The following is a 26,325-nucleotide window of genomic DNA, read 5'->3' as shown; positions in this document are numbered from 1 at the left end:
TGTAACCTCTTGAATTCCGTCCCTTTGTCAAACACAACCAAAATGGCAGACACCATTCCGCAATCTCGTACAAGAGATGCCGACAGTCCTAGCTCAACAAAAATAAACCCCAAAAAAAGACGGCATTCTGACACTGAAGATACACTAACAGGAGAATCGGATACTGCTTCCCCTCCTCATAATTTTGGTGGTTTTAGGTCTTCAAGCGAAAGGGAGTCAGAGCCTCAATCTGATAGTCCATCCAGTGGCAATCGAACCAGCAGTGAAAGTCCTTTTGATCTGCGTCAATGTACAAGTTCCTGGACAGATGATAAGGAGTTAAATCGACTTAATGTTGAGTCTGTTTTGGAAAGTACAGCAGATGACGTGTTTGAAATAGGGTTCAGAGATTTTCTGAAAGGGGATAAACAAAACGTTAACAACTTAATGAAGAAACACTTTCCTCCTGGTGAAAGTGACGATTTGCTTTTGAAAGCCGAAAAAGAATGCTTTGAATTTGCACTTAAAAACATAATTACCGTTAATTGTGAATATATTGAAGATGTTGATGCTGCAGAGCTATTTAGATTTAACAGAGAATTTGGAAAAAAATCCTTTGCAGAATTCACAACAGAACCAAAATACAGTGGCTGGTTTCATTCTCATTGTGACCATTCTGAAGAGTTGGGCAAGAATTTAGAAAGTGAGGATGATATCTATAAAACAAAGCAATCTACATGTCAGAAGTAAGTATAACAATGTCACAAATCCAAAAAAAAAATGCAGTCAGTACTATCATATTCCTGATTATGCTGATATAACATTGTACTAGCCTCACTGGACACAATTACGAACGATTTTTGAACTGTAATTAATATTTTTTTTATTTAGACTACTTTTCTTGAATTGTTTATACCATAGAACATGTAGAATTTAAGATGTATGAAGGCTTTCAATTTTGCATCATATCCCACATACATTTTTATTCACGATAGGATACTTTAGTAAGATTTGCGTGACTTCGTTTTACAGGTCAAGAGAGCCACATATGGACGCAATTCCGAACAGCACTATATTGATATATTTTGCAGAAGAAATCAATGACAACAGTCTAGATTGATAAAGCATACATTAATCTTTATCCCTAACACATTTTCATAGGAAAATAAGATGCACAAGTTTGTTTTTTACTTCAATTACTTCAGCCATGGTTGCAGACGAAATGTCGGTCATGTGTAAAGGAAAGATTTCTGATTTTTTTTATTTTTGTGTAAGTTCCTCCTTTAAAGGAGCACTAAATTCAAGTTTATCCATTTCAGTGGTGTACTTATCAATCATCTATGAATTTTTTTATACATGTATATAGGTCAACATTTCTTTCGGAGTTCTCTGGACTTTTCGAGAAAAATTTACATATTTTCTGTCAGTTTTGGAGTCTGTGTTACATCATTCAAGGAAATGATAAAATACCACTAATATCATGTTTCATGAACAAGTTATCTTTTCGCATACAGAAATGGAAAGGCCTTGATCCCTAGGTTTAATTTTCAGTAGCCTTTTTATTTTCTGAGCAGTTTTATATTTTCTGAAAAGTCAGTTTTGGATGTAACAAAAAATTCATGACAGTAAATTCTGACCCATATTCCAACATCAATCCCAATTCTGATAGCAAAAAATCTTATTCGGAAGACTCCATATATCATGTGTATATACATTTTACATACTATTAGAACATTCCAGCAGCACCTGCATACGGGGTATATATCTCCCAATTGATACGATATTCCCGTGCTTGCATTTCCTATCATGATTTTCTTGATAGAGGGTTACTGCTCACAAGGAAGCTATTAAACCAAGAGTTCCAAATGGTGAAGTTGAAATCATCCCTTCGTAAATTTTACGGACGCCATCACGAGTTGGTTGACTGTTATGGAATAACCGTTTCACAAATGATATCGGATATGTTCCTTACGTCGTAACTACAACCCCCTTCCCTTTCATGAATGTGACCTACCGAATTAGACTATTTACCAGATTTGTAATCACATAAGCAACACGATGGGTGTCACATGTGGAGCAGGATCTGCTTACCCTTCCGGAGCACCTGAGATCACCCCTAGTTTTTTGTGGGGTTCGTGTTGTTTATTCTTTAGTTTTCTATGTTGTGTCATGTGTACTATTGTTTTTCTGTTTGTCTTTTTCATTTTAAGCCATGGCGTTGTCAGTTTGTTTTAGATTTATGAGTTTGACTGTCCCTTTGGTTTTGTCCCTCTTTTATTGTAATTATATTACAAAATATTGATCACATGATGCTAGTATTACCAGACTTTCAATTGCTTTACTTCAATCCTACACTAATTTAGTGTTTCAGGTTTTTTTTATCATGATTATATTTATATCAAAGTTTAGGAAATGTGTCATTATACTTGAAAAATGAAGATTTATTTAATTTTAATGAGGCAAAGGATATATTTCTTGGCACCATGAAGCTACATGTATTGGTAAACCAAAAGTAATATTTGAACTATTTGAACAATGCTTTTAGATATGTGTATTTGAAATTTGCCAATAACAGACTATTATTCGAACTTGGAATTATTTTTAATTATGGAAAAGAAATTATGCAAAGTCCATAATTAAAAATAATTCCAAGTTCAAATAATAGACTGTTCAATATATATAACTTCAGTATTAATAAACTTCATTGGAAATTTGCCGATAACTTAAGTTAAAATTATTGGCAAATTTCCAATTATACTTAAGTTATTGACAAATTTCCAATGAAGTCTTGTATAATTGGAAATTTGACAATAATTTTAGCATAATTGGAAATTTGCCAATAACTTAAGTATAAGAAAATATAAATCTTTGAAATTTAAACACAAAGTTTGAAACCACAAAAAGGAAGGTTTGGATTGATTTTGGGGGTTATAGTCCCTTTGGTTTTTGGAATAAGGGGTATAATGTATAAAAGGGGCAAAAATAAACATTTTAATAGTATCCATACAATAACATGAATAACTTGTGGAACAGTTTATAGCATTGCCTGAAATTGAATCACAAGTTTCCACACCACAAAAGGATACATTACTTTTCAGATGTTTTTTTTAAATTAAATTCTTCAAAATTTGAGATTGCAATTGCTAATTCTTTGTACATTGTCTGAAAACAGATTTACTAAGTAAATGTGCAACAGGACAGTGCACAGTGTATTGCACAAAAGCAAGAAATCTTCAGTTGAATACAAATTCAAACCATATCACAAACATGATAATGTGTCAAATATTTAATAACAATTCAAATACAGAACTGTATCAAATTGAATATTGTGTTCATTTTTGCCCCAACTGTTCAGCGTTGGACCTCTGGCATCATATCCAACAGCGCACAGCAAAGCAGTTTATTTTTTTTATGGCACTTGTTTTTTTAATACAACCACAAAAATTGAAAATTTTTTGGTTGTATATTGGTATGATGTTGGCCTTGTCGTCGTCGTTGTCATCATCCGAATACTTTTAGTTTTCCCACTCTAACTTTAGTAAAAGCGAATAAAAATCTATGAAATTTTAACACAAGGTTTATGACCACAAAAGGAAGGTTGGGATTGATTTTGGGAGTTTTGGTCCCAACATTTTAGGAATTTGGGGCCAAAAAGGACCCAAATAAGCATTTTTGTCAAGCTTGCAACTTTTGTTGCAGAAAGAAAGCTCGACATAGGGATAGTCATCTACGGTGGCGGCGGTGTGTTAGCTAACTTCTTAAAAGCTTTATATTTTAGAAGGTGGAAGACCTGGATGCTTCATACTTTGTATATAGATGCCTCATGTTACGAAGTTTCCGTCAGTCGCATGTCCAATGTCCTTGACCTCATTTTCATGGTTCAGTGACCACTTGAAAAAAAGTTCAAATTTTTTGTAATGTTGAATTCTCTCTTATTATTAGTAATAGGATAACTATATTTCATATGTGCGTACCTTGAAAGGTCCTAATGTCTGTCAGACAGTTTTCACTTGACCTCGACCTCATTTCATGGATCAGTGAACAAGGTTAAGTTTTGGTTGTCAAGTCCATATCTCAGATACTATAAGCAATAGGGCTAGTATATTCGGTGTATGGATGGACTGTAAGGTGTACATGTCCAACTGGCAGGTGTCATCTGACCTTGACCTGATTTTCATGGTTCAGTGGTTATAGTTAAATTTTTGTGTTTTGGTCTGTTTTTCTCATATTATATGCAATAAGTCTACTATATTTGTTGTATGGAATGATTGTAAGGTGTACATGTCTAGCGGGCAGATGTCATGTGACCTTGACCTCATTTTCATGGTTCAGTGGTCAATGTTAAGTTTTTGAGTTTTGGTCTTTTTATCTAATACTATATTTGGTGTATGGAAATATTTTATGATCTTGATGTCAGTCGAGCAGGTTTTATTTGACCGTGACCTCATTTTCACGGTTCATTGCACTTTGTTAAGTTTTTGTGTTTTGGTATATTTTTCTTAAACTATAAGTAATAGGTCAACTATATATGTTGTTTAGAAGCATTGTTAGCTGTACATGTCTGCCTGGCATGGTTCATCTGACCTTGACCTCATTTTCAAGGTTCATTGGTCTTTGTTTAGTTATCTTGGTTAATGTTAAGTTTATGTGACAGTTGTTATAAAGCTTAACTTTATACTTAGGACTATCAACATAATATCAATGATTAGTATAAAAGGCGAGACATTTCAGCGTGTGCACTCTTGTCTTGGTTTTGTACTATAACTTTAGTTTAAGAGAATAGAAATGTATGAAATTTTGACACAAGGTTTATTACCACAAAAGGAAGGTTGGTATTCATTTTGGGAGTTTTGGTTCAAACAGTTTAGGAATTAGGGGCCAAAAAAAGGCCCAAATAAGCATTATTCTTGGTTTTCACACAATAACTTAAGTATAAGTAGAAAGAAATCAATGAAATTTAAACACAAGGTTTATGACCACAAAAGGAAGGTTGGGATTGATTTTGGGATTTGAGGTCCCAAAAGTTTAGGAAATAGGAGCCAAAAAGGGGCCCAAATAGGAAATAGGAGCCAAAAAGGGGCCCAAATAAGCATTATTCTTGGTTTTCGCACCATAACTTTAGTATAAGTAAATAGAAATCTATGAAATTTAATCACAAGGCTTATGACCATATAAAGAAGGTTGGGTTTGATTTTTGGAGTTTTGGTCCCAACAGTTTAGGAATAAGGGGCCCAAAGGGTCCAAAATTTAACTTTGTTTGATTTCATCAATAATTGAATAATTGGGGTTCTTTGATATGCCGAATCTAACTGTGTAGGTAGATTCTTAATTTTTGGTTCCGTTTTCAAATTGGTCTACATTAAGGTCCAAAGGGTCCAAAATTAAACTTTAGTTTGATTTTTAACAAAAATTGAATCCTTAGGGTTCTTTGATATGCTGAATCTAAAAAATATACTTAGATTTTTGATTATTAGCCCAGTTTTCATGTTGGTCAAAATCAGGGTCCAAATTAAACTGTTTGATTTCATCAAAAATTGAATAATTAGGGTTCTTTGATATGTGCCAAATCTAACTGTGTATGTAGATTCTTAATTTTTGGTCCTGTTTTTCAAATTGGTCTACATAGTTCAAAGGGTCCAAAATTAAACTAAATTTGATTTTAACGAAAATTGAATTTTTGGGCTTTTTTTATATGCTGAATCTAAACATGTACTTAGATTTTAGATTATGGGCCCAGTTTTCAAGTTAAGAAATTTTCAATTGCACAGTATTGCGCAATAGCAAGAAATCTTCAATTGCACAGTATTGTGTAATAGCAAATATTTTATAGCACAGTATTGTGCAATAGCAAGAAATTTTTGAACAATCTTAACCATACAGTGATAACAAGCACTTTATTTTACATTTTAATATTTTATGATGTATTTAAATGAGTAGTTATTGTTGCAAAGTCCATTAGAAATTTGAATTGAGATCAGTTTTGGAAAAATGGAAAGGGGGATGTGAAAAAAAATTTGGGGGGGGGGGGGGAGGTAAACTTGTCTCATTTCAGATTTCATAAAAAAAAAAAAAATTCTTCAAACATTTTTTTGAGAGGATTCATATTCAACTGAATAGTGAATTGCTCAAAGGCAAAAAAAATATTTTAAGTTCATTAGACCACATTCATTCTGTGTCAGAAACCTATGCTGTGTCAACTATTAAATCACAATCCAAATTTAGAGCTGAATCCAGCTTGAATGTTGTGTCCATACTTGCCCCAACCGTTCAGGGTTCAACCTCTGCGGTCGTATAAAGCTGCGCCCTGCAGAGCATCTGGTTTGCTTTGTATCTCTATTTTTGTATTATAATTATTAGATGACAGATTTTAAACATATAATTTTTTCTTTATTTCTAGACAATGCTAGAAGGTTGTTTTAGTTGGGTGAACCCCTGATTTATATATTGCCATCATACATTCAGGGTCTTGGGGAAACTGGTTTTAGAAAATCATTCTTTCTTGATGAGATTTGTATTATACTTTTATATTGTGACATTTTATTGTATTTTACAGAATATTTGTCCGACTGAAGATGTTTTCTGATCAGCTTCTGATTATGATGAACAACAAAAGAAAAAAAATGAATTTAACAGAGCTTATGTTCCAGGAGCTATTCTTATCATTTGTAAGAATTTTTGAATTAATAATAATGTAAGTGGATTTTTAGCCTTGAAAAGATAGATGTCTGTTTCCTTCCTCCTTAACCTTAAAAAGTTTTATTGCCTTTCCAAAATAATATTCAAGAAGAGTTCTGTGTCATTTGAGGAGGCTACCAGGCATGCCTGCTGAATCATTCAGTCAAGTTTTTACTTGACCAAAATCAAATGAAATGCTTGTCAGAGCATCAGAAATTATGATTGTTATATCATGCATGCATACATTTCTCAGATTTTTTTGCCGCCGCCATAGAAGAGGGGGCATTAAGTTTTACCCTTGTCTGTCTCTAGCTATGTTCTTCGATCTGTCTGTAAGTCCAAAATTTGGTTTCCATTCTCATAACACGGGTTATGTTCTTCTCATATATGTTATGATGGTATGATACTAAACCCCTCACGGGGAAGATTGTGCCTGATATTCATATGATGAAGACATAATTTTTCAATCAGTTTAATTGAAGTCTGGAGCTGGCATGTCAGTTAAGTGCTAGTAGTCTGATGTTGTTTATGTATTGTTGTCATTTTGTTTATTTTCTTTGGTTACATCTTCTGATATCAGACTAGGACTTCTCTTTAACTGAATTTTAATGTGCATATTGTTATGCGTTTACTTTTCTGCATTGGCTAGAGGTATAGGGGGAGGGTTGAGATCTCACAAACATGTTTACCCCGCCGCAAATTTGCGCCTGTCCCAAGCCAGGAGCCTCTGGCCTTTGTTAGTCTTGTATTATTTTAACTTTTAGATTCTTGTGTACAATTTGGAGTTTAGTATGGTGTTCATTATCACTGAACCAGTATATATTTGTTTAGGGGCCAGCTGAAGGACGCCTCCGGGTGTGAGAATTTCTTGTTGCATTGAAGACCTTTTGGTGACCTTCTGCTGTTGTCTGCTCTATGGTTGCGTTGTTGTCTCTTTGGCACATTCCCCATTTCCATTCTCAATTTTATCTAACTTAAGTTTGCCTCAACCAAATGTTATTTTTTGCATAAGTTGAGGTCAGACAGCACTTGTAGAAAACATTTAAATTTTGAGTGTCCCCTGCTATCATGACTAATATGAAAGTTGTAAAATGTAAGACAAACATGCCATAGGGATTACAATCCTGTGACTGAGTAAAATATTTGTATAAATCTTAATATTTCAGGGGTAAAAGAATTGATAGCTTAATACATTGTACTTTGTATACAGATGTGTTATGTTAACATGGTTAATAGATATAAGAAGATGTGGTATGAGTGCCAACTCTCCATCCAAGTCACAACTGGAAGAAAAAACATTAAAGGTCATCAAAGTATGGCCTTCAACAAAGAGCCTTCGCTCACAATCATCATTGGGGTATCTAGTTTAAAAAAATGTGTCTGGTGACCCGGCCAACCAAACAAGATGGCGGCCATGGCTAAAAATAGAACATTTATTGGGACTCCAGGAAGTTGGAAAATAGGGGTAAAATTATTAAACATTAAAATTTTAGCTTTGGAAAGGCCAAATTTAAGTCTGGGTTTTCAATATTGCACCATTTAAATGACTATGGGGCATCAAGATTTGATCTGTGAGTCTGTCCTTTCGTCACTCTTTCTTTTTATGGTTAAAGGTATTGGTCAAGGTAGTTTTGATGTAGTTAAAAGTCCAATCAACTTGAAACTTAGTACACATGCATGTTCCCAATGATATAATCTTTCTAATTTTAATGCCAAATTGAGAGTTTTGAGTCCAATTTGACAGTCCATGCAACATAGAAAGTGATAGTGTGAGTGACGCATTCCTGTACGCTGTACTACGGACGCATTCTTGTTATGATTTTGTTTGAAAAAAATATGAATATGATAGAGGTTGACTGGGAAAAAAATGTATTCACCTGAATGCATGCTGTTCATAGTAGGTAGTTGTGAATGAAGTAAATAAGTGAATTTTATACAAAGAATTATACATTTATGTACATATGTACACTTTGTGGTCACACATATTGCATAATCCATTAATCATGTTAATTTATATTTATAGTGATAACAGAAATCTCCAATCCTATGAAATGACTGTTGGAAAAGAAACTGTGATATCAGCTCCTGATGCAGTAATTTGCCAATTTTTCCCAGCTGATGTCCTTGCCTTCACAGACAAAGTAATAGCAGTTGTTGAGGTAATTTTATTTTTCATCATTTTTATTTTACTTTTGAAAACAATGTTTTTTTACCACAAAAGGAAGGTTGGGATTGATTTTGGGGATTATGGTTCCAAAGGTGTATGAATTAGGTAACCAAAGGGGCCCAAAACAAGTATTTATCTAGTTTCAGGACTATAAGTTGTGTACAAGTATTTCAATTGCTCTGAAATTGTACCACAATGTTTAATACCATAATTAGAAGGTTTGGGTTTATTTTAAGGGTTGTAGAGCAAATATGGCAAGAAACAATCATTTTTCTAGTTTCTGGATAATAACCAGGGATCTCCATGGCCTGTTTAACGATAGCGCCCTGCCATCATTCAAATGTCTTGTGCCATCGTCAAATGACTCGCACCATCGTTCAATTGTCTTCTGCCATCGTTCAAAACTGTGATTGTTTTTATAGCCCGACGCCATTTTTTTAGCAATTATAATCAAATGCATGTAATTGCATAACCCTCAGGCTTTTTTATAGTATAATCCAATACAGTTCTAACGCCTGAGGGATATCTGGATTAAGATCGCTAATCACTTGTACCTGAGCTTGTACAGGTAGATCAACAAAGCAGACAGGAGAAATATTATCTGAAGATAGACGATTTATTTGTGGTATTATTTAACTAAGTTTCCACAAATGCTTATGCTAATTCATTCATGTCCAGTGAAGAATGTTTATTCAATATTGTCAACATCGCAATATCTACAATGTTAACACGTTATAGTGTCAACATTGTTTACATTGTTTGAACCCTTATATAATGTATACATCGTTGACATCGCGATGTATACAATGTTAAAACGATGTTGTGTCAACATCGTACACATTGTTTGAACCCTTATATATTGTTTACATCGTTGACATCGTTAACATTGCGATGTATACAATGTAAACACGATGTCGTGTCAACATCGTTGACATTGTTTGAACTCTTATATATTGTTTACATCGTTGACATCGTTAACATCGTGATGTTTACAAAGTTAACACGATGTCGTGTGAACATCGTTGACATTGTTTGAACTCTTATATATTGTTTACATCGTTGACATCGGTAACGTCGTGTGAACATCGTTGACATTGTTTGAACTCTTATATATTGTTTACATCGTTGACATCGTTAACATCGCGATGTACACAATATTAAACCGATATCTAGTCAACTTCGTTAACATTGTTTGAACTCTTATATATTGTTTACATCGTTGACATCGTTAACATCGCGATGTACACAATATTAAACCGATATCTAGTCAACTTCGTTAACATTGTTTGAACTCTTATATATTGTTTACATCGTTGACATCGTTAACATAGCGATGTATACATATAAGAAGATGCGGTATAAGTTCAAATGAGACAACTTTTTATTTAAGTTACATCTTTTATAAGTAAACCCCAATAGGTTTGTCATTAATACGGAGTTTTGGTTTTTATTGAGTAGCAAGCTATGATAGGCACAAAAAAACACTAGTGTATAACTATTTGAACAGGAAAAATTAAGGTCTAATGTAAAAAACATGAAACCAGAAACACGTATAAACAATTCAACAAACGACAACTACTGAACGACAGATTCCTGACTAAGGACAGGTGCAAACAAATGCAGTTAGTTTAACGTTTATATACGTACCATAGACTCAATATACAATATAAACACGATTTTGACACAATATTGTTAGCATTGTTATGTGAACAATTTAAACAGAAAGGTATATATAAAAAAAGAAGTGATATGATTGCAAATAAGTAAAATTTCCAGTACATACATACTAACTGGCACATCTATACTAACCGTATGGCCTTTAACATTGAGCAAAGTTTATATGGCATAGTTAAAAATAAAAGACGCCGACATGAAAAATGGATTTTTTTAAACTATATAACTAACTGCTTAACCATTTTAACTTATTTAAAAAAAAAGAACGAAAAAAATGTATATACAACAACAACAAGATGTTGACACTATATTGTTAACATTACGATGTATACGATGTGAATGATGTAAACAGAAAGGTGTAGACACTATATATACAATATAAACACGATGTTGACACAATATTGTCAACATCACGATGTATACGATGTGAACGATGTAAACAGAAAGGTATAGACTTTATATATATAAATATAATATAAACACGATGTTGACTCGATATTGTCAACATCGCGATGTATACGATGCGAACGATGTAAACAGAAAGGTATAGACTTTATATATATATAAATACAATATAAACACGATGTTGACACGATATTGTCAACATCGCAATGTTTACGATGTGAACGATGTAAACAGAAAGGTATAAACTCTATATATATATACAATATAAACACGATGTTGACACAGTGTCAACATCGCGATGTTCGCGATGTATACGATGTAAACAAAAAGGTATAGACTTTACATATATATATATACAATATATACACGATGTTGACACAATATTGTCAATATCGCGATGTATACGATGTGAACAATGTAAACAGAAAGGTATAGACTTTATATATATATGTATATATACAATTTAAACACGATGTTGACACGATATTGTCAACATCGCGATGTATACGATGTGAACAATGTAAACAGAAAGGTATAGACTCATTTTCGGCCTTTGACAATGCTAACCCCAGAAATAATTTACCATTCCGTTGTAGTACTATTCAATAGCTATTCATTCAAGCAAAGTATATATATATATAACCCCTTGCCATATAGAATTACTGAGACAATGGGTTGGAAAGCTCTATATATACACAATGTTGATACAATATTGTAAACATCACGATGTGAACGATGTAAACAGAAAGGTATAGACTCTATATATACAATATAAATACGATGTTGACACAATATTGTCAACATCGCGATGTATACGATGTGAACGATGTAAACAGAAAAGTATAGACTTTATCTCTATATATACAATATAAACACGATGTTGACACGTTATTGTCAACATCGCGATGCATACGATGTGAACGATGTAAACTGAAAGCTATAGACTCTATATATATACAATATAAACACGATGTCGACACGATATTGTCAACATCCCAATGTATACGATGTTAACGATGTAAACAGAAAGGTATAGAACATATTGATAGGATACAATGTAAACACAATAACGACACTATAAAGTTGACATTGCGATGTTGACAATATCGACAAAATATCGTGCACTGGACATAGTTCTGATAATTCAGATTAAATACAATAAACATGATAAATTAGTAATCCAATAACAAAGTTTAACAAGTAGAACATGTGCTTTTATTTTGACTTAGGCAATCAGCATCCCCCCTTTTAAAAAGTACAAAATAAGACGTAAAACAGTTATTATTATTTCATCGCAAATAACTCGAGTACTGCTGTATTGTAACGATAATATAGAATGACTTTAAAAGTAAAAAGTAAAAACTTTTAATATTTCCTGTAATGGTAATTCCGAATTCATTTTGTAGTTTACAATCAAATTGATACATCTGCGTTTCCGGTTTCTATTCAGACTCGAAAGATGCATGTTGCATAGCATCGACTTGCTAGATAAAGTCATTAAAAACCTTTGCATTTGACAACGTTTGCTTTACAAATCTTTTTAATCTTTTACATAACCTGTATGACTTGTTTTGTCGTTGCTGCAAACCAGCCATACCGGTAATGGGCTCATGAATTCTGAATTTGACAGTTTCCGTGAAAAATAAGCTCCACATGATTTTTATCCCTCATAACAATTACCAAATATAGCAAGAAAACTACATGGGGACCTTTGTGATAGCTATTGGTCATTCTCGACTAAGGGAAAGGAAGGGGCATGAGGGCTTGGCCTTTGAAGGGTTACAAACATCAATTATTGAAAATATATATACTTCTATATAGTATTTATAATGAAAATTCAAATAAATATAATTTAAATAAGCAATGAATTAGCATGTTCACCTATCCTTATGTGGAGGGATGAAATACTTTCAATCACGCTACACTGTATGGCGTAGATACGGTTTATGATGGTGAAAGTTCCTCCACCGTTCAATTTTCATCCATGGAGATCCCTGAATAGCTTGTGTGTAACTGTATGATTCTCTCTGACATTGTACCACAAGGTTCCATATAACAAAGGGAAGGCTAGGATTCATTTGGGGTTAATTTTCCAGAATATGTAGGAATAGGGGCCAAAAAAAAAAGTGCCAAAAAGAAACATTTTCTAGTTTACAGACAGTAACTTTAAGTGTTGAAGTGTATGGATCTCTTTACTTATTAACTTTACTTTAATTAATCAGGCGATTGGCATTTCAACAACCAGGGGTATAGTTTCATCATACAATATAAAAAGTGTTCAGATCCCCATCCTTTTTAACACTATAATTGATTCTTTATTGCACATATTGCTGTTTAACAATTAAACTTGGTGTACAGCATTTCATCAAGTTTCCCTGTTAAATTACCACTGAATACAGAGGGATAATATTCAGTAAAATTAACTAATACATTACATTGGTTTAATTCACATATTAAACTATTATTATAGTTGTTACAAATAGTCTTTGCATCTTCACAAAAAGTATTTTTTGATATATTCATAAACAAATATCTACACAATAATATTTTTACGGAAATTGATCATTCATCTGGAATGACTTTTTGGGTTCTTTTATTAACTTATCAAAAACGAATTGCGGTCAAGTGACCTCACACGACTTTTCTGTTCCTCGTGTTGGGACAATATTTTTTGAAGTGTTTCGAGAATTTGGATTATTAATTTCTATGTGGTTTTAAAAGCTTTGAATAATATTGCGAAAAGGTAAGTTGGAGTGTAAATATATTTTTCATAGTTGCACTTTCACTTTCAGTCTTTATTAAATTTGTTATTGATTCTATTGACTAGATAAATACCGTGTCGTGACCTTTTACCTGACAAATTTTGTAAACAATGCACACAGATGTAGCGTACAAGTGTCGAAGTACCTATATATTGACAAAGACACACACACACACACCTACATATTCATTTATATCTGAATTAACCACATTAACATTCATATATTGTAGTAATAATTACTGAACAAACAAACTTCTGCACATACAGTCATACTTGTTCAGTGTCACATGATACATTTTACAAACAAATTTCTTTCAATAACTTTCATACATACTCATAGAGTCTCATACCTTAGGCATAGCAATTACAGATAATTACTTGCATAGTACATTTATAATAAAGGGAAAAAAAAATCACATACAATCACACATAATCTAGATCTATAGCATCTGTTTTTTTTTTTTATACATGTAGCTTAAGTTAACTATAAAATGACTTCATTATTATTCTTCAAAATATTCAACACCTTTGTTAATAAACTGCTGATCTCTATATTGGTCATACTATATAGTTCTACAGTATTTTCTACCTCATATTCAAAATTTTTTAATGTGTCTACTGCTTTGGTTTTTTTATTGGAAACATAATGTGTTTTATAGATTGAAAAGAACATTAAGCTAAGCAAATGATTTAGCAAATGATTTAGCGCATAGTATGCATCGTCATGAATTTCCCCATCCTTAACTATAATCCATATATACATATATTCTAAACAGCCATGACATAGAGCAGTGGCGGATCCAGGGGGGGGGGGGGGGGGGGGGTTCCGGGGGTGCGCACCCCCCCTTTATTTTTGCCGATCAATGCATTTGTATCGGGACATATGTTTTGCACCCCTTTGCACCCCCCCTTTGCCCTGGGTTAGCACCCCCCCTTTCGAAAATTCCTGCATCCGCCCCTGTAGAGGTTCATTATCAGATTTACTTCCTTAGAGCAAGAAAAGACATGTACATGTGTATTAAACTGGTCCGCCGTTCTATCTATAGCTTCGCACCGAAGGAACGGGTTGGAGCTATTGTCACATTGGCATTAATTGGACGAGTCTTACAAATTCAACGATTCGCTAATAAAATTGGCCAATTAAAGTGATAGGAAATTGACCTCAAATGTTAATACTGCGATGCCGCAAAATAAACAAGTATCTGTTAACTAACCCCATGGTAGTTGCGCAGATAAATGACCAATGAGCGTGTTAACATGCTCTTGACAAACTGAGCCGGTATCTTTTGTTTCCTTAAAAACTCAGTAGGGTAATAAATGTGCTAATTTTTCTTTGATTTGATATCAGTATAATAAATAATTAAACATAGTCCATGATGTACTAGTCTCGTCGAATTGTTAAATCCCGTGGTCAGAATTCTGACCACGGGATTTAGGCCATACCTGTTGTCAGTGTAGCGATAAGTGAACACAACAGGGGTCCAGTTTACATGTGTATTAGTCCAATAAAACAAAACAGTTCTAATGAGTTTTATTTTATTTCAGGTAAAAAAAGAATACAGCAGAGGTATAAGTGAAACAGCAGAAAGGAGGACACGAAGTGGAGACAAAACATCTAGCATGATTGGTCATATAGATTCTAGTCTCAAAGGGCAACATACAGGTGAAATGATAGCTGCCCTTCCCTCATCCGTTTTTGGTTTAAATGGTGTATATGGACTAATTGTACAAGGCACAAAGGTAAAAATGTGAATGTAGATTTGCGAAATTTTTTATGATTTTCTGATTGCATTTTCTTCAAGTCAAAATTTGCAATTGGACCACGTGGTATTAGTCATGTCACAAGTGTCAGCTTGGGGTTTTCTTATCAAAACAGTTATAAACCAAAGAGCAATTAACACCTATTTTAAATCACTAAATTGCATTTCTTCATGCTTGAAGATATTGATTTGATATTTGGTATTTTGATGTACCACGACAAGTTAAATATCAAGTACATATAGTTTTGTTCTGGTCTGATAATTTTGTGTAGGGTAATGGTCCTTGAACGTAGAAAATTACTCCAACATTCAGTTTTCAACACTTTTTATTTTGTCATGGTTGAAGATATTGATTTAATAATTGGTACATTGTTTTATCATGACAACGTTACAGATCAAGCTACAATTTTGTTCCTGTCTGATGATTTTGTGCAGAGCTATGGTCCTTCGACTTGGGAAATTCATTCAAATAATCAGTTTTCAACACTTTTTTTTGGTCAAGGTTGAACATATTGATTTAATTATTGGTACATTGTTTTATCATGACGAGTTACAAATCAAATTATAATTTTGTTCCAGTCTGATGACTTTGTGCAAAGTTATGATCCTTATTTATAATTGGAATTAGAAAATTCACTCAAATAATCAGTTTTCCACACTTTAAAATGTATATATATATATATAAAAAAGATGTGTTATGATTTGCCAATATGACAAAGTGACAGAAATTTACAACTATAGGTCACTGTATGACCTTAATCAATGATCAAAGCCCATTCCACATAGTCAGCTATAAAAGGCCCCAAAATGACAATGTTAAACAATTCATATGTGATAACTAATGGCATAATTTATCTACAAAAAATGCCCCATTAATGGTAAAAATCATCAATGCCACCACATTGAAAGCTTATTTAAAAAAAATTGATTTTTCATGGTAAACTTTCATAGCTTAGTATAGTTACTGGTTAGTTCAGTGAATCCCAATGTTCAGCAACCTCCATCAAACTGCATTTAAAAGTTTCCTTTCTGTCATGGAAGTAAAAAAAATGGACCAAAATTAAGTTGAAATTTTGTTTTCGTCATTAGAAAAATGCCAAATGGAAGTTATTGGCATAATTCCTGTCTTTTTTTCTGCTCTCAATGCATGCAATGCAGTAAATGAAAGATTTAAAAATTACCTTTTTTTTCAGGTTACTGTTGTATCTTTACGTGCAAGTGGACAATTCTGGGAGCAACTTCAAAATGGAAATGTAAAGAATGCTCATGCAATTGTACGCTATAGTCCAGAATATAATATTTTAACAAAACAGGGAAGAATTCAACTTATGAATATATTTTTAGGAATGAAAATGTTACTTCAGAATCTGGAAATGTAAAAGAAAGTTCTAGGTATTTAAAGCTGTGTAAAGAGTTAAAAAGACGTCAATGCTTTTTTTCTATTGAAAGATATGGTTACAAAAGCTACATTGGTTAAAGTTATAATTGTCTTTTCTTTTTTGGTTTGGTTTTTATGGCCTTCTTTACAACTTGCACTGATAAACCCATTTCCTAACAAATTAACATATTAAAAATTACGAACTGAAATCCCTCTTCCCCTATTTTATAGTTCCAATACATTAAAGTCATGTATGATCCTTAAAATTTGTCAAAAGATAAACATGTTTTATATGTCATTTGGTCTCCGGTGGAAATTTGTCTCATTGGTAATTATACCACATCTTCTTATTTTTATATTATAGAGCTGAATGGCTATATATCATGTATATATAACTATTATTTGTATTGCACATAATACCAAACACTTGAAATTTCTAGCATGGAATGAAATTATAAAGATGGAAGATTTGTTGTCGATAATGCCAAAGGTCAGCATTTCTAGAATGATTTCTCTTATTTCTGCATTATTTTCACATTTCAAAACAGATTGTGAAAAAAGTTATTGTCCCCACTAGTTAGTGTCAGAATAATTTTCATTACTATTCTGTGTAAATATTTGGATTAAACTTGGAAATGACCTCAAAATTTCTCGATTTCATCTAAATTTCCAATTGTGACATAATGAAAAATGGCAATCATGTCTGACGACGTTGCATATAAAGAACACAACTTTTTTCAAATTTTTAAAGAAAAGATTAACTTACATTCACTCTGTGGTAACACTTTTAATTTTTATGCCCCACCTACGATAGTAGAGGGGCATTATGTTTTCTGGTCTGTGCCTCCGTTCGTCCGTCCGGTTAAAGTTTTTGGTCGAGGTAGTTTTTGATGAAGCTGAAGTCCAATCAACTTGAAACTTAATACACATGTTCCCCATGATATGATCTTTCTAATTTTAATGCCAAATTATAGTTTTGACCCCAATTTCATGGTCCACTGAACATAGAAAATGATAGTGCAAAGTTCAGGTTAAAGTTTTTGGTCAAGGTAGTTTTTGATGAAGTTAAAGTTACATCAACTTGAAACTTAGCACACATGTTCCCTATGATATGATCTTTCTAATTTTAATTCCAAATTAAAGTTTTGACCCCAATTTCACGGTCCACTGAACATAGAAAATGATAGTGGGAGTGGGGCATCCGTGTACTATGGACACATTCTTGTTTTTAATAATATTCTTAAACCATCCTGGATTTGTACCAAATTTGGAAAGAAGGTTGTTAATTATTGAAAAATTCATATCTAGATTGTTTCTGTATATTACTATAAATGGACTTAGTTTTTCTTTTAGTTAACATTGCATACAGTCTGCAATTAAACATTTATTAGATTCATAAACCATTCTTACCAAATGTGGAAGGAAGCTTCTTACAATCAAAAGATAGGATCTAGAGGAAAATGTACTAATTGTCTTCTTTATCATTTGTTCTTTCAATAAATTTATGTTTCAACTCTTTTATAAATCTATAGATTTGATTGCATTCTGTAAGCATAACTTTTTTAATACATTATAAACGTTTTATTTCTTTAACTGTAAATCTGTTATGTGCATTCCCCTATTACACTATAAACATAGACAGCAGCAAAAGAAGGATCTGCAGAACCCTCACAAATTTTTATTAACATTTCAATGAATCTACAGCTTTAGTGAACAGCAGTTTGCTGGTAGAAGTGACAAATCCTCCCTGAGTATTAGTATGAAATAAAACCTATCCTCCTTTTGTACTTGTAGTATCATGCAGCAAAGAGCACAGCATTTTATATTAATTATTTGAATATTAAGCTTTAGCTCTCAAGTCATAATGTTTTTTTTCAATATTTTGAGATTTTTAGCACAATTACATTTTAGTAACATACATCATGTACATTACAAGTAATAATTCTTATGTGACATCTGTATATTATGATAATTAAATGGCATGCTATAGGTATTTCAAGATTGTGATAGAGTTTATTAGATAGATTTTGATTAAAACTGCAAAATGAGTATATATTGTAAATACATGCAATATGTTTATATTGTTATTTTGTACCAGTTTTTATATGACCACAAAAAAATTTTGGGATCATATAATGGTATGATGTCGTTGTCTGAGTCATTGTGGTATCCTTCGTCCTAAGACACATTTGGTGTCTGGACAATAACTTTAGTTTAAGTCAATGGATTTCTATGAAATAATAAGAAGGTTCAATATCAGTAAAAGAAGGTTGGGATCAATTTTTATACGACCGCAAAATTTTTTCGTATATTGGTATCATGTTGGCGTCGTCGTTTGCGTCGTCGTTGTCATCATCGTCTTCGTCATCGTCCGAATACTTTTAGTTTTCGCATTCTAACTTTAGTAAAAGTGAATAGAAATCTATGAAATTTTAACACAAGGTTTATGACCACAAAAGGAAGGTTGGGATTGATTTTGGGAGTTTTGGTCCCAATATTTTAGGAATTAGTGGCCAAAAAGGGCCAAAATAAGCATTTTCTTGGTTTTTATACGACCGCAAAAATTTTAATTTTTCGTCGTATATTGCTATCACGTTGGCGTATTCGTCGTAGTCGGTGTTGTCCGAATATTGTTAGTTTTCGCACTCTAACTTTAGTAAAAGTGAATAGAAATCTATGAAATTTTAACACAAGGTTTATGACTACAAAAGGAAGGTTGGGATTGATTTTGGGAGTTTTTATCCCACATTTTAGGAATTAGGGGCCAAAAAGGGCCCAAATAAGCATTTTCTTGGTTTTCGCACAATAACTTAAGTTTAAGTAAATAGAAATCTATGAAATTTCGACACAAGGTTTATGACCACAAAAGGAAGGTTGGGATTGATTTTGGGAGTTTTGGTTCTAACAGTTGAGGAATTAGGGGCCAAAAAAGGGCCCAAATAAGCATTATTCTTGGTTTTTCGCACAATAACTTTAGTTTAAGTAAATAGAAATCAATGAAATTTAAACACAAGGTTTATGACCACAAAAGGAAGGTTGGTATTGATTTTGGGAGTTTAGGTCTGAACAGTTTAGGAATTAGGGGCCAAAAAGGTGCCCAAATAAGCATTATTCTTGGTTTTTCGCACAATAACTTTAGTTTAAGTAAATAGAAATCAATGAAATTTAAACACAAGGTTTATGACCACAAAAGGAAGGTTGGTATTGATTTTGGGAGTTTAGGTTTGAACAGTTTAGGAATTAGGGGCCAAAAAGGGGCCAAGTAAGCCTTATTCTTGGTTTTCGCACCATAACTTTAGTTTAAGTAAATAGAAATCTATAAAATTTAAACACAAGGTTTATGACCACTAAAGGAAGGTTGGTTTGATTTTGGGAGTTTTGGTCCCAACAGTTTAGGAATAAGGGGCCAAAAGGGTCCAAAATTGAACTTTGTTTGATTTCATCAAAAATTGAATAATTGGGGTTCTTTGATATGCCGAATCTAACTGTGTATGTAGATTCTTAAGTTTTGCTCCCGTTTTCAAATTGGTCTACATTAAGGTCCAAACGGTCGAAAATTAAACTAAGTTTGATTTTTAACAATAATTGAATCCTTGGGGTTCTTTGATATGCTGAAAATAAAAATGTACTTAGATTTTTGATTATTGGTCCAGTTTTCAAGTTGGTCCAAATCGGGGTCCAATTAAACTTTGTTTGATTTCATCAAAAATTGAATAATTAGGGTTCTTTGATATGCCAAATCTAACTCTGTATGTAGATTCTTAATTTTTGGTCCCGTTTTCAAATTGGTCTACATTAAAGTCCAAAGGGTCCAAAATTAAACTAAGTTTGATTTTAACAAAAAATGAATTCTTGGGCTTTTTTGATATTCTGAATCTAGACATGTACTTAGATTTTTGATTATGGACCCAGTTTTCAAGTTGGTTCAAATCAGGATTCAAAATTATTAAATTAAGTATTGTGCAATAGCAGGAAATTTTCACAGTATTCAGCAATAGCAAGAAATCTTCAATTGCACAGTATTGCGCAATAGCAAGAAATCTTCAATTGCACAGTATTGTGCAATAGCAAATATTTTCAATTGCACAGTATTACGCAATAGCAAGAAATATCTAATTGCACAATATTGTGCAATAGCAAGAAATTTTCAATTGGAGTTATCTTTCTTTGTTCAGAATAGTAGTTGAATCAACTTAAATCATTGTTTTATACAATATACAATGTATATTCACTTTTACTACCAACCAATCTTTACCATTCAGTGATAACAAGCACTTTATTTTACATTTTATTATTTTATGATGTATTTAAGAGTAGTTATTGTTGCAAACTCCATTAGAAATTTGAATTGATATCAGTTTTGGAAAAAGGGAAAGGGGGATGTGAAAAAAAAATGAGGGGGGGGGGGGTTAAATTTTTCTCAGATTTCATAAATAAAAAGAAAATTTATTCAAACATTTTTATACGACCGCAAAATTTGAAAAAATTTTCGTCGTATATTGCTATCACGTTGGCGTCGTCGTCGTCGTTGTCCGAATACTTTTAGTTTTCGCACTCTAACTTTAGTAAAAGTGAATAGAAATCTATGAAATTTTAACATAAGGTTTATGACCACAAAAGGAAGGTTTGGATTGATTTTGGGAGTTTTGGTCCCAACATTTTAGGAATAAGGGGCCAAAAAGGGCCCAAATAAGCATTTTCTTGGTTTTCGCACTATAACTTTAGTTTAAGTTAATAGAAATCTATGAAATTTTGACACAAGGTTTATGACCACAAAAGAAAGGTTGGGATTGATTTTGGGAGTTTTGGTTCCAACAGTTTAGGAATTAGGGGCAAAAAAAGGGCCCAAATAAGCATTATTCTTGGTTTTCGCACAATAACTTTAGTTTAAGTAAATAGAAATCTATGAAATTTAAACACAAGGTTTATGACCATAAAAGGAAGGTTGGTATTGATTTTGGGAGTTTTGGTCCCAACAGTTTAGGAATAAAGGGCCCAAAGGGTCCAAATTAAACTTTGTTTGATTTCATCAAAAATTGAATAATTGGGGTTCTTTGGTATGCCGAATCTAACTGTGTATGCAGATTCTTAATTTTTGGTCCCGTTTTCAAATTGGTCTACATTAAGGTCCAAAGGGTCCAAAATTAAACTTAGTTTGATTTTAACAAAAATTGAATCCTGGGGGTTGTTTGTTATGCTGAATTTAGAAATGTACTTAGATTTTTAATTATTGGCCTAGTTTTCAAGTTGGTCCAAATGGGGGTCCAAAATTAAACTTTGTTCATCAAAAATTGAATAAATGGGTTCTTTGATATGCCAAATCTAACTGTGTATGTAGATTCTTAATTTTTGGTCCAGTTTTCAAATGGTCTACATTAAGGTCCAAAGGGTCCAAAATTAAACTAAGTTTGATTTTAACAAAAATTAAATTCTTGGGCTTATTTGATATGCTTTATCTAAATATGTACTTTGATTTTTGATTATGGGCCCAGTTTTCAAGTTGGTCCAAATCAGGATTCCATATCAAGTATTGTGCAATAGCAAGAAATTTGCAATTGCACAGTATTGCACAATAGCAAGAAATATCTAATTGCACAATATTGTGCAACAGCAATTAATTTTCAATTGGAGTTATCTTTCTTTGTATAGAATAGAAGTTGATAATATATGTTGGAAATTTGCCAGACATGACTATGATGTCATTTTCTATTTTTATTTGCCAATAACTTTATGTAAATAACTTCATTGGAAATTTGCCAATATAAAATGTTGCTGATGAAGCTTTTTTTCCTTATCTTATCTAAAATGTTTTTAGATAATGTATGTTGGACATTTGCCAGACATGACTATGATGTCATTTTCTATTTTTATTTGCCAATAACTTTATGTAAATAACTTCATTGGAAATTTGCCAATATAAAATGTTGCTGATGAAGCTTTTTTTCCTTATCTTATCTAAAATGTTTTTAGATAATGTATGTTGGACATTTGCCAGACATGACTATGATGTCATTTTCTATTTTTATTTGCCAATAACTTTATGTAAATAACTTCATTGGAAATTTGCCAATATAAAATGTTGCTGATGAAGTTTTTTTTTATTGTTTTATACAATAAACAATGTATATATTCACTTTTACTACCAACCAATCTACCATTCAGTGATAACAAGCACTTTATTTTACATTTTAATATTTTATGATGTATTTAAAAGAGTAGTTATTGTTGCAAACTCCATTAGAAATTTGAATTGATATCAGTTTTGGAAAAAGGGAAACGGGGATGTGAAAAAAAAGGGGGGGGTTTAAATTTTTCTCATTTCAGATTTCATAAATAAAAAGAAAATTTCTTCAAACATTTTTTTGAGAGGATTAATATTCAACAGCATAGTGAATTGCTCAAAGGCAAAAAAAATATTTTAAGTTCATTAGACCACATTCATTCTGTGTCAGAAACCTATGCTGTGTCAACTATTTAATTTTAGATTTAAAAAGTTTGAAGAAGAAATCTTTAATTGATTTGTAAAATCTTGACATTTGTTTTGTGTAAAAAAAAACATGTAATGTCAAAAATTTGGTCACAATCCAAATTCAGAGCTGTATCACGCTTGAATGTTTTGTCCATACTTGCCCCAACTGTTCAGGGTTTCGACCTCTGCGGTCGTATAAAGCTGCGCCCTGCGGAGCACCTGGTTTTAGAGAGGATTAATATTCAACAGCATACTGAATTGCTCAAAGGCAAAAAAAAATATTTTAAGTTCATTAGACCACATTCATTCTGTGTCAGAAACCTATGCTGTGTCAACTATTTGATTTTAGATTTAAATAAGTTTGAAGAAAAAATATTTAATTGATTTGTAAAATCTTGACATTTGTTTTGTGTAAAAAAAAACATATAATGTCAAAAATTTGATCACAATCCAAATTCAGAGCTGTATCACGCTTGAATGTTTTGTCCATACTTGCCCCACTTGTTCAGGGTTCGACTTTTGCGTTCGTATAAAGCTGCTCCCTGCGGAGCACCTGGTTGGGATAATGGTCCCAACCCTTTTGGAATTAAGGGCCCAAAACAAGTATTTTTTCAATTTTTAAGGATATGAACTTGTTTATAAGTATTTCAATTTCTCTGAAATTGTAACATAATGTTTAATACCACAAGTAGAAGGTTTTGATTCATTTTGGGGGTTATGGTGCTAACAGTTTAGGTATTAAGGGCCACAAGGGGACCAAAAACTAGCATTTTTGTAGTTTCTTGACAATAACTTGTGTGTAAGCCTATGGATCTCTCTTATATTGTGCCACAAGGTTCCATATCACAAAATTTGGGGGTAATTGCCCAATTCATGTGGGAATTGAGGGGCCAAAAACAAGCATTTTTCTAGTTTTCAGACAAAAACTCGTGTTTAAGAATAAAGATCTCTCTAAAATCATATTACAAGGTTCCATAATACAAAGGAAAGGCTGGGTTTGAGTGTGGGGGTAATTTCTCCAAGGAGGGATTTAAAAAGTATGGGGGTTCCATTTTTTAAGGGGTTCACATTTTTTTTTTCAATATGTTTCAAATTTTAATTTTTTTGAAATTTTCAAGAATATTTAATTGCACAGTATTGTGCAATAGATATGTATGATCTTGACATTTATTTTTTGTCCAAAACCTATACTGTATTAAAAATTTGATCACAATCCAAATTCAGACAGAATCAAAATTGAATATTGTGTCCAAATTTGCCACAACTGTTCAAGGTTCATATCAGGCTGTGCTCAGCGAAGCATTTTATTATACTTTACTAACATAATTTATTACACTTCTTCTACTGTTAGAGTACACTATTTATTTTATTTTTTTAACCAGATGTTATATAAATTGTAAGTCTATTCTGATGAGGATTACATAACAGTTTTATATAGAGTTTGAATTAATACTTATATTTACTTGGTGAAAAATACCATTAATTTATTTATTTAATACATGTTTTCAAATCCTGATGAATGTATATAGATGATACATGATTGATACATTTATATATTTTTTTTTATAGTTTTGTTATTACTATTGCTTTTCTGTGTGTGTGATGGCCAGTATCATGTAGATATAATTAATCGGTTATTTGGAAAGGGGCATTTCATCTAACAAAAATGAATTGATATATATTTGTCATTTATTTATTTTTAGGCCCCCACCATAGTGGAAGGGTCATTAAGTTTTATCCTTGTCTGTCTATGTACATCTGTATGTCCCAAAGTTGGTTTCCACTCTCTAACCGTAGAGAATTATACAAAATGATCATTACCACATAACACAGATCAAGTTTTAATTTTGGTGGCATTACTCTAACAATTAGTAAAGCTCCTTTTCAAATGAAAAAAATGCTGAATTTTTTGTTTTCCATTCTCTAACTTTTAGTTTGCCTCAACCAAATGTTATAAAACTTACAGTTTTTATACACAATGCTTTTTACCACAGAATATAGATCAGGTTTAAATTTTAGGGTTGTCTCTTTTATTCCTCTAGAACATGTTGTTACATGGTAAATAATGAATAATACTTGCTTATTTTTATTGATTATTTATGAAATTTCCAATAATTTGTTTTTGATTAGATTCATTTATGTGAAACAGTTCTTGATTTTTAAAGGACTAGAAAAGTTTTAAATACAATTTCCTGTCTGTGCATAGTATGTATTTTTGCATCTGTAGTCCATTGCTCATCTGTCCACTATTACTAAAACACATCTTCTCTGATGAAACTACTCAGCCAATTATAACCAAATATATCACAATCATTTCAGGATGCCTAGTTTCCAATTTATATTCAAAATGCCTGCCAAGGTTACCGTAGGGCCTTCAACAATAAGCAAAGCCCATACCGCATAGTCAGCTAATATTAGTATTTTATAGACAAAATTCCTGTTCAGGCAAAGACTCCACCCATTGACTAAGGTGGCCACCATATCTAAAAATAGAACATGGGGGTAAAAAGCAGTTTTTGGCTTATGGATCTCTCTTATATTGTACCACAAGGTTCCATATCACAAAATTTGGGGTAAATGCCCAATTCATGTGGGAATTGAGGGGCCAAAAAAGGGCCAAAAACAAGCATTTTTCTAGTTTCAGACAAAAACTCGTGTTTAGGAATATGGATCTCTCTGAAACATGCATTAAACAACTCATTGTTGTTTTACTGTTTCTAAATAGGTAATTATAAGGAAATTTTGCAGTTTTGGTTATCTTGAATATTATAATAGATAGAGTTAAACTAAACAGCAGAATTGTTCAGCAAAGTAAGCTCTACAAAAAAGTCAACATGACCAAAATGGTCAATTGAACCCATGAAGAGTTATTGCTCTTTAAAGTCAACTTAAAATGACTTTTGTAAATTTTTGTACCGTAAGTTTTTACAAAAATCTTCTCTGAAACTACTGTGTCAAATTTAACCAAATTTATCCACAATCATTATTAGGTTATCTAGTTTAAGAAATGTGTGCGATGACCAAGCCAACCAATGAAGATGGCCACCATGACTAAAA

The 26,325-nt window shown here is 32.4% G+C and overlaps 1 protein-coding gene across 1 annotated transcript; it reads left to right on the top strand.

Moving 5' to 3' along the window:
• On the top strand, nt 1-23,144 carry LOC134702480 (uncharacterized). Its single transcript, XM_063563375.1, has 5 exons — nt 1-725; nt 6,533-6,670; nt 8,678-8,813; nt 15,207-15,401; nt 16,615-23,144. The coding sequence occupies exons 1-5, from the start codon at nt 43-45 to the stop codon at nt 16,798-16,800; spliced, it is 1,338 nt and encodes a 445-aa protein (XP_063419445.1). The 5' UTR covers nt 1-42; the 3' UTR covers nt 16,801-23,144.
• The last annotated feature ends 3,181 nt before the right edge of the window (nt 23,145-26,325 follow it).

The sequence above is a fragment of the Mytilus trossulus genome, unplaced genomic scaffold (assembly GCF_036588685.1).
Source record: "Mytilus trossulus isolate FHL-02 unplaced genomic scaffold, PNRI_Mtr1.1.1.hap1 h1tg000494l__unscaffolded, whole genome shotgun sequence".
Lineage (NCBI taxonomy): Eukaryota > Metazoa > Mollusca > Bivalvia > Mytilida > Mytilidae > Mytilus > Mytilus trossulus.
Note: the sequence above shows the minus strand (reverse complement) of the source record. Positions and strands in the feature narration are given on the sequence as shown.